This window comes from Crinia signifera, chromosome 3 (assembly GCF_055691185.1).
Source record: "Crinia signifera chromosome 3, ASM5569118v1, whole genome shotgun sequence".
In the NCBI taxonomy this organism is placed as follows: Eukaryota; Metazoa; Chordata; class Amphibia; order Anura; family Myobatrachidae; genus Crinia; species Crinia signifera.
The window spans coordinates 230,478,824-230,491,930 of record NC_139219.1 but is presented as its reverse complement, the minus strand read 5'-3'; the positions used below and the strand labels follow the sequence as shown (position 1 = coordinate 230,491,930).

General features: G+C 40.6%; 1 protein-coding gene across 5 annotated transcripts in view; it reads left to right on the top strand.

Annotated features, from left to right (window-relative positions):
- OPA1 (OPA1 mitochondrial dynamin like GTPase) overlaps window positions 1-13,107 on the top strand; it is an 82,515-nt gene that overhangs the window by 35,816 nt on the left and 33,592 nt on the right. For all 5 annotated transcript variants that reach the window (XM_083177579.1, XM_083177581.1, XM_083177582.1 and 2 more), the window contains 11 exons: window positions 1,493-1,579; window positions 2,762-2,875; window positions 3,369-3,449; window positions 4,610-4,684; window positions 4,796-4,867; window positions 4,946-5,045; window positions 7,041-7,171; window positions 7,573-7,645; window positions 8,411-8,483; window positions 8,604-8,719; window positions 10,322-10,386. In XM_083177579.1, the coding sequence (XP_083033705.1) occupies window positions 1,493-1,579; window positions 2,762-2,875; window positions 3,369-3,449; window positions 4,610-4,684; window positions 4,796-4,867; window positions 4,946-5,045; window positions 7,041-7,171; window positions 7,573-7,645; window positions 8,411-8,483; window positions 8,604-8,719; window positions 10,322-10,386 (987 nt within the window). The remainder of the gene's footprint in view (window positions 1-1,492; window positions 1,580-2,761; window positions 2,876-3,368; window positions 3,450-4,609; window positions 4,685-4,795; window positions 4,868-4,945; window positions 5,046-7,040; window positions 7,172-7,572; window positions 7,646-8,410; window positions 8,484-8,603; window positions 8,720-10,321; window positions 10,387-13,107) is intronic.

The following is a 13,107-nucleotide window of genomic DNA, read 5'->3' as shown; positions in this document are numbered from 1 at the left end:
CATACGGGTGACCCCATAGTTTACTGTGCCCCCCTGCTATATATGGAAACATGTCTGGTTTCTGTACTGAAGGGTAATACTGTTTGGTGATCACAAGTTGTAACCAGACAATATCTACTAGTGCCTTACGTAACTTTGAAGAGTAGACTCACTTTCAAATGCCGTTGGCAACTCTGTTGCATCTGTCATTATGTGGGGTAATATGGCATGTAATTATTATTTACCGTTTCATTTATAGCATATTCCGTTGCGCTTTACAATTGGAATGCCCTCACCACCCCATATACAGAAAATGTACATTCTGTATGGGTGCCGGACGGGGTCCCGACAGGCATTTACCCGACGTCGGGATCCCGACTGCCAAAACACAGACAGCCGGGTTCCCGATGGCCACCTGCTATTTTTCCTCGTGGGGGTCCACGACCCCCATAGAGGGGGAATAGAATAGGTGGCGAGTGCAGCGAGCCCGCAAGAGGCTTAGTTGTGCTCCCCATGCTGCGGTCTGAGTCCAGACAGTCTGGATCCCGACGTTGGGCTAATGACTGTCGGGATCCCGACTGTTGGACCCCTGTACCACACCCTTCTGTATTGCATTGTGACTTTATGTGATCACAATGCAATATGTACTAAGGCAGGGGTGGGGTACCTTTTTTGTGCCAAGGGCCGTTTGTATGGGGAAAAAAATCCTTCGGGGGCCATAAGTAAAAATTTCTCTTACAAATTGTCCTGCTGCAGCCGTCCCACGCTCCAGTGGCTGCCGCTGAATAGGACTGACAGTCACCGGCTGCTGTTGATTAAGAGGAATCTCGCGAGAACTACTGACCTCTTGCGAGAATTCCCCTGTACTTGACTCCCAGCAAAGCCGTCGGGTGGGTCAGAGGGCCACTCAGACGGGCTACGGTGGCCGCATACGGCTCCCGGGCCTGAGGTTCTCCACCCCTGTACTAAGGTGTCTCAACATTTGAAAGATTGGGGTACCCTCCTTTTGAAAGAGACGACCCCCTCTTTTGCAAAAGTGTCAACAGGTTGGAGGAGATCTTCTCCGTCCCTGGACTTCATTAGTTTTCTGCCAGTAAAAAAAAGAAATTTTCCATCTTGCAAGCACAGTTACCCAAATCTTTCTAGATGAGGGATTAGGGAGTTAGAGAGATTTACCCATAAGCATTCCCTTTTTATTGAAAAAAAAAGTATAATCTACATTGGTTGACAGGACTAGTGGGGGCACATGTTTTGGCTGTTTTTGCTTTGCCTTTTTAATCAGAGGTCATGTGCGGCTCATCCTCTGCAGTCTTGCTGTGCCTCCGTAGGACAAGCCCACAGTTCAACAACTTTGACATTTGATTTTGTTTTGACGCAAACATAATTTTGGTATTTTCTTTTATACAGATCATTATTTTCTGTGTGTTACTAGCATTTTAGATTAAAAAAAAACTGAATAAATAGCTAGTTACAGTATATTGGTCATTTTGGTAACCTGTGTTTTGTGTTTCAGAAATCCTTGATAGATCTGTATTCTGAGGTACTGGACATTTTGTCAGATTATGATGCCAACTATAACACACAAGACCATTTACCAAGGGTATGTTATTATGAAGTTTTTTTGGCACACCCACACTTCCCCACGAAGAGACATGTAGTGGTGTATGTAAACTTGTTGATTGGAAACTGCCATTGTTGCTGCTATCAGAATGGTTTTAAGAATACTATCCCACCTGCTGTCATTCTAAATTAAATTGTTCAATTGACGGAAAGTAATCTTTAAAACTATTTTTGGTACTTGTGTATTTTGGCGGCGCCCCCGATGTCCGTCGTACGACGAACAGATCGCATCGCATCGCATGCCATGCACCCGATGGCATGCGATGCGACGCGATTTTGACCCCCTATACGACCAAAAATCGTATAAGCACCCTAAAGGGTGCTTTTGAGCACCCAAATGGGTGCTTACAATGTTAAATGCACCCCCACGCCACCCCCCACTATAAACGTGAACCCGAAGCGTGGCGAGCGCAGCGAGCCCGCGAGGGGCGGCGGTACGCGTCCTACGACCTTTTCATACCCCCACTATCCACGTCGGCGTGGAGTTGAGAATAGAATAGTGTGGCGAGCCCGAAGCGTGGCGAGCGCACGCGGATACCTTCACAGTTATACGCGTCCCCTCGCGGGCTTCACAGGTGTCCGTGGCGACGCGGACACCTGTGAAGCCCGCGAGGGGACGCGTTTACCTGTGAAGGTATCCGCGTCCCCTCGCGGGGCTCGCCACGCTTCGGGCTCGGTGGCTCGCTGCGCTCGCCACCCTATTCTATTCTCAACTCCACGCCGACGTGGATAGTGGGGGTATGAAAAGGTCGTAGGACGCGTACCGCCGCCCCTCGCGGGCTCGCTGCGCTCGCCACGCTTCGGGTTCACGTTTATAGTGGGGGGTGGCGTGGGGGTGCATTTAACATTGTAAGCACCCATTTGGGTGCTTAACATTGTATAAGCACCCATTAGGGTGCTTATACAATGTTTAATCGCATCGCATCGCATCGTATGGCATCGTATGCCATGTACAATGGCATACAATTTCAAAATTGTATGCCATCGTGCACTATCGTACGATATCGCGTCGCATCGCATACCATCGTATGTGTTATGGTATGCGATGCGATGGGCGCCGCCAAAATACACAAGTACCCTATTTTTTTTCAACATTCTAGAATTTTAGGGACTAGTCTTGCATTATAGCATTTCTGATCATAGCTCTTTTTGTCTTTTTAAGGTAGTTGTAGTCGGTGACCAAAGTGCTGGGAAAACCAGTGTCCTTGAAATGATTGCTCAAGCCCGAATCTTCCCTCGAGGATCTGGGGAGATGATGACTCGTTCTCCAGTTAAGGTATATTAAAAATACTAAACTGACTTAGCATTGTTATATAGATCAATCTTGAACAGGCATAATTAATGACCAAATATAGCTGGTGTCAAAAAGGCTTTAAACATCCACATCAGTTTCTGCATGCATCTAATTCTAAGTAGTATGTACATGGAGAGGTAGTGAACCTGAGCACCCAGTGTAAAACAACACTGGCACAGGGAGAACATACGCACTGCACAGATAAAGGTTTGCCATAGTACCCTTAATGGTTCCTATTGTAACTTCATTTTCCATAATCCCCTTTATTTGTACTTGGTAAAAAAATGACGATGATCATTATTTTATTCTTTGCATAGGACACTTCTCAATCAGTATCTGAGTTACCATCCGAGTGTATTATTTTGGAACGTCTATATAAATCAAAAATCTCAGTGAATAATATTGTTTATTTAGTAAAATCATTGTGTTCTATTGTACTTAATTATTATTATTTTTTTTTATGCAATTGTTTCAGGTTACTTTAAGTGAAGGACCGCACCATGTTGCTGTATTTAAAGACAGCTCTCGGGAATTTGATCTCAGCAAGGAGACGGATGTAAGCAACCATATGAATTACCACTGACGATCTTAACTTTACATCACAAGTATTATGAACAACACTTTGCATGACTGGTAGTAAGTAATTCTGAGTCAGAGGTACCAAGCCTTGGAAATCGATAAAGTATCAGCCCCTAGCAGCCATACTACAAGCTGTGTTTGAAAAAGGATAGCTGGTTATCTTCATCCAATTTGGGGGTGTTCGGGAGCCATCAGTATTCAATCCTGGCTGTCAAAAATGGCTGCTGTATTTGCCGATTCACAGACTTTCCTATTGTCAGAATCTATTCCGACAGTCAGAAGAACGGACCAGACATTGGATAGGTCGAATGTCAGTTCTATCTAATCGTGCCTGGAACGGAAACTGTATATCTCTGGGGGGGCATGAGGGAAAATATGTGATTTTTGCCTTCTCTGTTCCTTTTACTACTTTTTTCCTAAAGCTAACACTGTAGCTTTGGTGAAATAGTCTGCTTTTATTCCTCATGAAGCCAGATAACTTACACATAACAGTTTGTTTCTTGTCAATCCCAAGCACACAGATTCACAAGTGAAATAATTGCCTGCACCTGTGGATCTTTAAAATTGTGTCAGTGAATGAGTACACCTGTGCACCTGCCATGTGGCCTGGAAAACGTAAACTGTCGGGGGTACTTGAGGACCGAGGTTGGGAACTACTACACTGAGATAACAGTTTCCAACTTTATCAAATTGGTCTGCCAGTCTAGTATCTATTGCCCCACCTATTTGAATCGGCCCCTTTTTCACAGGCCAAGCTCCACCCCAGCTAATTAACTGGCATTATAGAAGAAGTTTTTGTACCTGCGCACTGAATCAGTGACAGAGCGCGGCACCACCACCCATTCCAATAATTAACTGGCATGTATTGCTTTATACGAGACCAACTATTTCCTGCTACTCTTATGTCATTTGATTAGCTTGAATGTTCTGTTTCTATGGTCTCACTGCAGCCTGGTAGTAGCAGTAAGAGCTGGAGATATTTTATGTTAAAAGTTCAACATAACTTTCCTAGACATATGAACTTGGTATTACAGGAGTAGTCTATAAAATGAAACCATTACTACATATTATCATATTATAAACATGTTTTTTTTGTTTTTGTTTGTTTTTTAATTATTGACTTATGTTTGCTGACAGCTTGCGGCATTGAGGGATGAAATAGAGGTACGAATGAGGAAGAGTGTCAAGAATGGACAAACTGTCAGCCCAGAGGTACTATCAATGTAATATGTGGCAATTATTCCAGAATTTTGAGGGGGCAAAAAGTCAATTATTTCCGCACTTGTGTGAAGTGGCTTAATGGCAGTGTTGTGTATTTTACAGACCATCTCACTGAGTGTAAAGGGCCCCGGAATCCAGAGAATGGTGCTTATAGACCTACCAGGAGTAATCAATGTAAGTAGCACTTCTACAGTGCAGTACGTACCGGATATGATTGCCATTATGTTCTGAACTTGTTTCATTCTTTCACAGACTGTGACATCTGGCATGGCACCGGATACAAAGGAAACTATATTCAGCATCAGTAAAGCTTATATGCAGAACCCAAACGCTATCATACTCTGTATACAAGGTATTTATACAGTGATAAGTAAGTTGTGTGTGTTATTACATATCCAAGCATGACTCTGAAAATCAAGGTCCAAGTATCTGGAATGTGAACGATCTTGGAATAAGCTCCAACTGTTTACTCAATACCAGGACTGATTCTTGAAGTGTTCATTTTCAGGTTTGTTAATGAGACCTCCAATAATGAAGAAACCAGTAAAATATAGTAGTAGTAGTAAAATATTTTTCAGCATTATAACCATAATACATATAAAATGAAAACATGCCTCTCTGTGATAGAAATCCAAAAATCATTTAACTCAAGTTCCCTAAAGATAATGATATTCTAATTCTGTAACAGAACCCTGATCCAGTGTAACAATGAGAACAAGCTATTCCTCTTCTGTAGTGGGGGAGTAAAGAGGGAGACCAAAATATCCAAATTCATCCGGGGCTGATAGGGTTAGTTTTACCCGCAGCTGCTATAAATGGATATTCAGTCTCCTAAAACAAATCCGTATTAGTAGATAACAGTGCTCAAAGCTTCAGATCTATTTATACAAAATAATGTAAACAGATATACAATAAAAATAAATGCTCTTATACAGTACTATAAATAGAAATATGAATGACTGTAAAGAATATAACAAGCACACTTTAGAAGTAATGTAAGTTTCTGTGCATTAAATTCATCAGAGATATTGTTCTTGGACATAAACACCTGTTCCTATGTTTCCTTCTGGAAATTGATCATAGTCTGAAAAGTTTTCTTAGTAGAAGAGAGGGTACTTGTTTCCTAGCATGGGGCCCATCGCATACCGTATTTAGTGGTATGCGATGCGATGCAATATTCACGGTAAATTAACAGGAGTGCTTGTACAATGAAATATCGCATCGCATGCCATCAAATGGCATGCGATGCGATGTGATTTTTAATTGTACAAGCACCCTGATGGGTGCTTACAATGTTAAATGCACCCCCACTATCAACGCCAACCCAAAGCATGGCGAGTGCAGCAAGGCTGCGGGGGGCGGCGGTACGCCTCCTCCGACCTTTTCATACACCCACTATCCACATCGGCGTGGAGTTGATATTAGATAGTGTGGCGAGCCATCGAGCCCGAAGCATGGCGAGCCCTGCGAGGGGACGCGGAACACATGTAAAGTAATCAGTGTCCCCTCGCGGGGCTCGCTGCGCTCGTCATGCTTCGGGTTCGTGTTCCGCGTGCGCTCGCCACACTATCTAAAATCAACTCCACGCCGACGTGGATAGTGGGGGTATGAAAAGACCGGAGGACGCGTACCGCCGCCCCTTGCGGGCTCGCTGCTCTCGCCACGCTTCGGGTTGGCGTTCATAGTGGGGTGGCGTTGACAATGGGGGTGCATTTAACATTGTAAGCACCCATTAGGGTGCTTGTACAATTAAAAATTGCATCGCATGCTGCTATATTGCATGCCATGCGATGTGATTGCATAAGATGTACTGCAATCAAAATCGGGATCGCCATGCTAGGAAACAAGTACCGAAGAGAGGACTGTCCAGTAGTTACCATTGGAGGCACCAATAGAGGTGTAATCCCTCAATTGAGCATGTTGTGTTCAGAGTCCTGTTAAAGCAAAAGCAATTCAAACAGCGATCAGTGCAGGCCTGGAAAACAGGAAGTTCGTCCAGGTTATCGTCCTTTCAGTCAGACGCTCACAACACGTGGGTTAGGTGTGTAGGAATACTCACCGACAACAAGTCTATCTGCATAGTTGCTTGTGAATGTGAGAAGGTGTCCTAGAATGTATGTAAAGGATTGAGGAATAGAATCAGGAAATATATGCAATAATGCAACACCCGGCATTAATAAATAGATCTTATTGTGATGGTGAAATGATACGTTTTAGAATCAATAAAGAACATGAACGCCCTAACCAATAAAGTTTGAGCAAGGTGTCAAAAATGCATAGAGAAAACTACACACCATTGTGAACTTACCAATATATCTTCCATTTAATGATTATTTTCTCTCTGTAGATGGGTCTGTGGATGCAGAGAGGAGTATTGTGACTGACCTTGTAAGCCAAATGGATCCACAAGGCAGACGCACTATATTTGTCTTGACAAAAGTAGACCTTGCTGAGAAAAATGTTGCCAGCCCAAATCGAGTAAGTGGACTGGGTGTAAAATGTGTGACAGCTTCAGAATTATAAAAACGTATTTATTGTTTTAACATAGGCTAATTTTGGCTTCTAGGAAACTGGTTTAACCCTTTGAGTGCCAAAGTTGCTGTGAGAGATGTGCAAGTATCCGCTAAAAAATGCCAGGGTCGCTCGCAGCAACCGTTTTTTGGGGGCATAATCATAATATTTAACTAAACTTCAGTTCATTGCTTTAAATCATTTGCCAGCAATAAGTAAAGTGATTTATATTCCTCGACTACAGCCCTGGCGTTTTTAATGGATATTTTGCACATTTCTCACAGCAGCATTGGCACTCAAAGGGTTAATACAGAAAGCGTTATTTATTAACCAACATATTACTTTTTGTTTGTTTTTCTTCTCTGTAGATTCAACAAATAATTGAAGGCAAATTGTTTCCAATGAAAGCTCTTGGGTATTTTGCTGTAGTAACTGGAAAAGGTAATATTAATATCATTTTCCCATGGCTAACCAATTTGGGTGAAAGCAGGGCTGCAATGTTAGGGTTTTTTGCCTTAAGATTTTTTTTCCCCTTCATGTATGCTAATAGGGATGCTTAAAAAACAAAATTGATGAAAAATTGCTAAAACTTATCGCACCAGATAATTTTAACCCCTAATTGTATACCCCCCTAAAGCTTCTGTAGCTACATACATGCCCGCTTAGAGAAAGATCCAAAGTGTTTTCTTTTTTCTTCTGAGAGCTAAAACAATCATATGAATATATGATGTATAGTTTATGCAATACTTCAGTGGTTCCCAAACTGTGCACCATGGATTGTTGGTGCAGGATTAATTCAAATTATTGATGGTCAATGGAATAGGCAAAACCAGTGTTTGTGGACAAATTGAAACAAATCCGGTCCATCACCACAAGGGCCAGACTTCACACAACCTCCCGTAAAATCTCTAGGCATGCCATGACACTCCCAGAAAATGGCCAATTACAGCCCCCCAAACGGCGGCTTCCTATCAATCAACTTGTGTACAGCCAGCAATCATAACTGTAGCGGGACTTTATCACAGGACTGCATTGCGCATGCGTGCTACTCTCCGTACGCTTGCGCGGTATGTCTAAGTTCGTCCAGCTTGCGAATTCGCAGTAGTGCAGTCGGGTCTACATTGATTATCCATAATTCATCAATAGTCCAAAGGTTTTATTCTTTTCATGAATGCGCAATTATTTTCCCTCAATTTATTTCAATAGGGAATACCAATGAAAGCATTGATTCCATTAAGGACTATGAAGAGGAATTCTTTCAAGGATCAAGTCTTTTAAAGTAAGTGCTGTTCCTGTTATGTGATGCCATTTTTGTTTTCCCATAAAATGTTTTCGTAATACTGTTTCATTGTGTTGCTGTTCTGTTATTAATATTTGCATTGGTTTGTTTTATCCTCAGAAAAGGAATGCTTAAGGCTCATCAGGTGACCACTAAAAATTTAAGTCTTGCGGTTTCTGATTGTTTTTGGAAAATGGTCCGAGCATCTGTTGAGCAGCAAGCTGATGCTTTCAAAGGTAACATTTATAGCATTCTGTAGTTTCAGCCTCTGGAATGAATTGATGGCCATGTCAGGCTTCCAGGTTAAAGTAGCTATATGCTCTAGAATCATATCTGAATGTGGATGCCATCTAGATTATTATTATTATTAGATTATTATTAATAAGGCAACAAGCACCCTACATATGCAGATCACAAAATAACATCTAGAAAAAACATTTAACCATAAGTAGAGAGGTGAAAGAAAAAGGTAGAGTGAAATATATACAAAGGAATAAACGTGGGAAAATGTAATTGCATGTGAGACCCCAGTGCATCTGCTCATTTTAAACTAGTGTTGAGGGGCAGGAACTGTATCTGCTGGTTTGAAAGACACATTTACTATTGGTATAAGCTGTATTAGGGACCCTATTATGGAGATTAGAAAATACAGTGTGCGGACAGGGAAAAAGGAATAGGAAATAGAAAAGTACATGATACACAATCTAATTTCTCCTCTGGGATTATGGAAGTCAGATGTCCCACTGGGCACATCTGGGACCTCTAACCAAAAGCCGGTTCTTGTTCTAAATTGGGCTTGTTTTGGGATTGAGAATCATGGTTTGACTTTTAATTGTGAGATGTTTACTCTGTGGCTGTTCCTTTGTATCTTTCACCTGACTTTCTTCTTTGACTTAAGGCCCATACACACCGGGCAATTTTGAGCTTAAATTTGCTCACTTTTCCCGTATTTGAGCTCAATATCTCCTAGTGTCTGTAAGCGAGCGATGAGCAGCGAGCAATAATGCGCGCTCCCACATCATTGCCGGCTGTTGCCCTGTATTACAGGATGAGTGTACCACTGTCCATAGTCTCCTACTATGGACAGTGGTTCACCCCCCCCCTGTGAAAATCACTCGGTGTGTGCACTGAGCTATTTATTGGCCAGCGATTTTATTCATATTGTTCATGTACACGCCTATACTGTACTTACCCATGGGTGGACACACATTTCCTTTAGGTCAGTTGGTTATGTCTAGGTAGGGTGCATATTACCCCCTTGCTTTTTATTGGTACTGTTAGTATATATTCAAAGGATATTAATACATGTAAAGCTTAAACAACAAAATATTTTTTATTGGTGAGTCCCAATTACAAGTTATCTTATGATTTAAGCAAATCAACTTCACAAACATATTAAGGAAAAAGTAGATAATATTGAAAATGTATTGAATTTCTAACTTCACTGTTAAAGCTCTTGTAGAAGCTCTGTATGTAATCGCTCTCTGAGATGGGCGACCTGGAAGTAATTTTTTTTGGGTAGAAGGTTACAGGATTTTATGGGTTCAAGGTGCCCATAAACGTTACAATTATTGTATACAATATTGCATATCGGTTTTGGGGTGAGATGAGATCTAGTACAAAAAGTATGTGTTGCACATACTTTTTGTACTAGATCTCATCCCGTCTCATCGCAAAACCGAGATGCGATGAGATGCGATATTGTATCCAATAATTGTAATGTGTATGGGCACCTTTAGAAAGGAAGCTGTAATGTAGTATTTAAAAGAAAAGGAATTATACTTTTCTGTTTTAAGTACCATAAATTGTTTCCTTGACTGTCTTTTTTTTTCCCCTAGCAACTCGTTTTAATCTTGAGACTGAATGGAAGAATAACTATCCCAGGTTACGTGAGCTTGACAGGGTAAGCTTAGTGTAGTTTCTGTCTAGATCTCATTGATTTATCTAGTTTATATCATCTGTGTTTAAGGAATACAACCTGATCAATAATAGTAACAAATGATTAGTAATCCTTACATACTTTTCTTTTCGTCTTCGTGCAATCCTCAAGAACAAATTAATATGAATCTTCGTACACACAACCCTTAATTTCTGTGACTGCGGCAGAATCAGACATTCGACTTAAAGGATAGCATATGAAACCAAGTGAAACCTTTGATATTTAGGGAACAATCAAAACAGGAGATCAACTACCCAGCTCTGTGCAAGATATTTATTTTCCAACTGTATTGTTGTCAAGGCATCATGAGCTTCCCATTTGGAATTGAAGCTCTGATTACCTGTTCATGCTGGTATAGGCAATGCAGGACTATACTGAAGATCGGGGCTGCATACAACAGTGAATGTGTTTCTTTTATAGCTCCTCTATTGTATAGGTGGTCATTGCTGACCTGTTGGTGTCTATGCTGTAGTAGACACTTCATGCAAATTTAAATTTGTTTGCAGTTATCTTCTTTCCTGGTCTGATCCCTCCACAAAGGGAGGCTTATTTATTTAGTGCCCATGAAGAGGGCATCTTTTCTTTGAAATGTTGGATCAGCTATTTGAGTTTTTTTTATTTATTCTTGAGTTTACGATTTCCTCTCCCACCCTTTTCATTTCAGAGCTTTAATCTTTGGGTTGGGGGAAAAGCTCAAAGAGTATTCATAGTAGTGGCAGCTCTTTTTGAAGTCATTCTATACCCATTTTACCCATTTTCAGATGACAATGGAGTCCTGGAAACACATGGTTGAAAAATAAGTTATCTGAAGTTCACTTTTGTCCTGGCCAGTGTGTGATATTTATCGGGCTTAAGATGCCCATACACTTGTTCAATTTATGCCTGCTTTCACCTGATTCCGACAGAGATTGGGCCCAAATCGGATGTGTCTGACCATGGTCCCATGCGCGTCGGAGTTCAGACAGGCTGCACATAAGATAAAACTTTTTTTTTTCTGATAAATTGCTTATTTTTCTTAATAGTTTTTATTGACAGAGAAAACTTGGAGGTTTCACACCTCATCATCAATCACATATTATAGTTTCATGAATACATATAGATGTTACATTCTTCTAAAATCCTTTAAAATATTTTTGTTCTAACGAATTCTTCCTGAAGAAGCGCAAGTGAAACAGCAGTTGAGATGTTTTTAGGTTAGGAGCAGGGAGGATGTATATGTAGAAATTACCTGTATTTATGTAGTAAAGCAGCCATATATTGTCTAAATGGTACAGCCTCTGCTCTAACACTCCAAGCCAAGAATCAAACTTGGAGAGAGAAAAATAAGAGGAATACCTTTGACATATATCTCCATCTCATACATGTATACAATTATTAAAACAAAGTGACGAGTGCTGATAATTACCAAGATCAGCCACTAGATGGAGACATAGACCAGTGTATGACAGGGAAAGATAGCTTACCTGAATTGAGCAAATCCCTAATAAGATCCCACGTGTGATGCAGGGAATCTATTATTGCTCATAACACTATTGTGTTATCACTGTGTAAAATAAGAGGCAATACCTCAATGTTTAAAGGTATTTATACCTACAACACAGTGTTAATAAACAAGAGGCAATACCTCAATATCAAAATAAATTGAGCTGCTTGTACCTACTACAATAAGTTTGAATAAATTGAAATAAAGACACAAAATCATCAATAATAAAATCTTTATTCAAACTATTTCATACTCATCAAAAATCAGTATCTCCCTGCTACCTTACCTATTTTAATCTTTATACATATTTTCTTTTCTTTTCTCCACAAGTGCAATCAGCACTTTATTATATGTTGTGTGTCAAGTGTGTTTTAAAAAACGATAAAAAACTCCTTAAAAAAAAAATTCACTGCCAGTAGGAGCCTTTTCCTGTAAATCCATTAACTAAAAATGGACACAGGATCTTGAAAAAACTTTTTTAAATTTTTTTTTTTTAAATAAATTAAAAGATTTTAACGAGTCTATTAATTTCTGTCCTTTTGGAGTGCATCCGCAGAGCAAATCTTTCTCTTACCCCCCTCCTTTATATAATTTTGAACAGCTGCCCATAAGGAACCCACCATAGGACAGGACCACAAACAGTGCATAATGTCAGCTTCCAGAGCTCCACATTTAAAACAAGCTGACTAAAATATGCCTTGTGCAGAATTTTTTGGTTCATCTCTACATATGACATAGATACTAGTTGCTTATTCAGGGTTTGATAAGCTCGAAGGAGCGATTTCATACTGATGTCAGGGAATTCTCGATGCCATTTAGTTAGACCCTTTGTGTCTCCCTCTAAATTCAATATCACAAGGGTAAATCTTATGTGCAGCCACCAGTGACACATTGCGTGTACTTTTTAGCACCCATAATGCATTGCATCCGATCCATGAGCGGGAAAGCATCATGCAAAGAGTCACTCTGCTGTAGTAGAATAAAAAAAAAGAATGGGCAGCCGCTAATTGGCTGAGAACTCTTGGCCAATCAGCTGCCATCCATTCTTTTTTTTATTCTTCTGCTCCCCAGGAAAATTACATGCGATTAAAAAGCATGCAATTTATCTCATGTAAAAATGGCACATAAAGTGCAAGATCGTATGTAAGCCTCCTGGGAAGCTGCCGGGGTAACTCAAGGGAAATTAAGTCCAACTTGTCCTT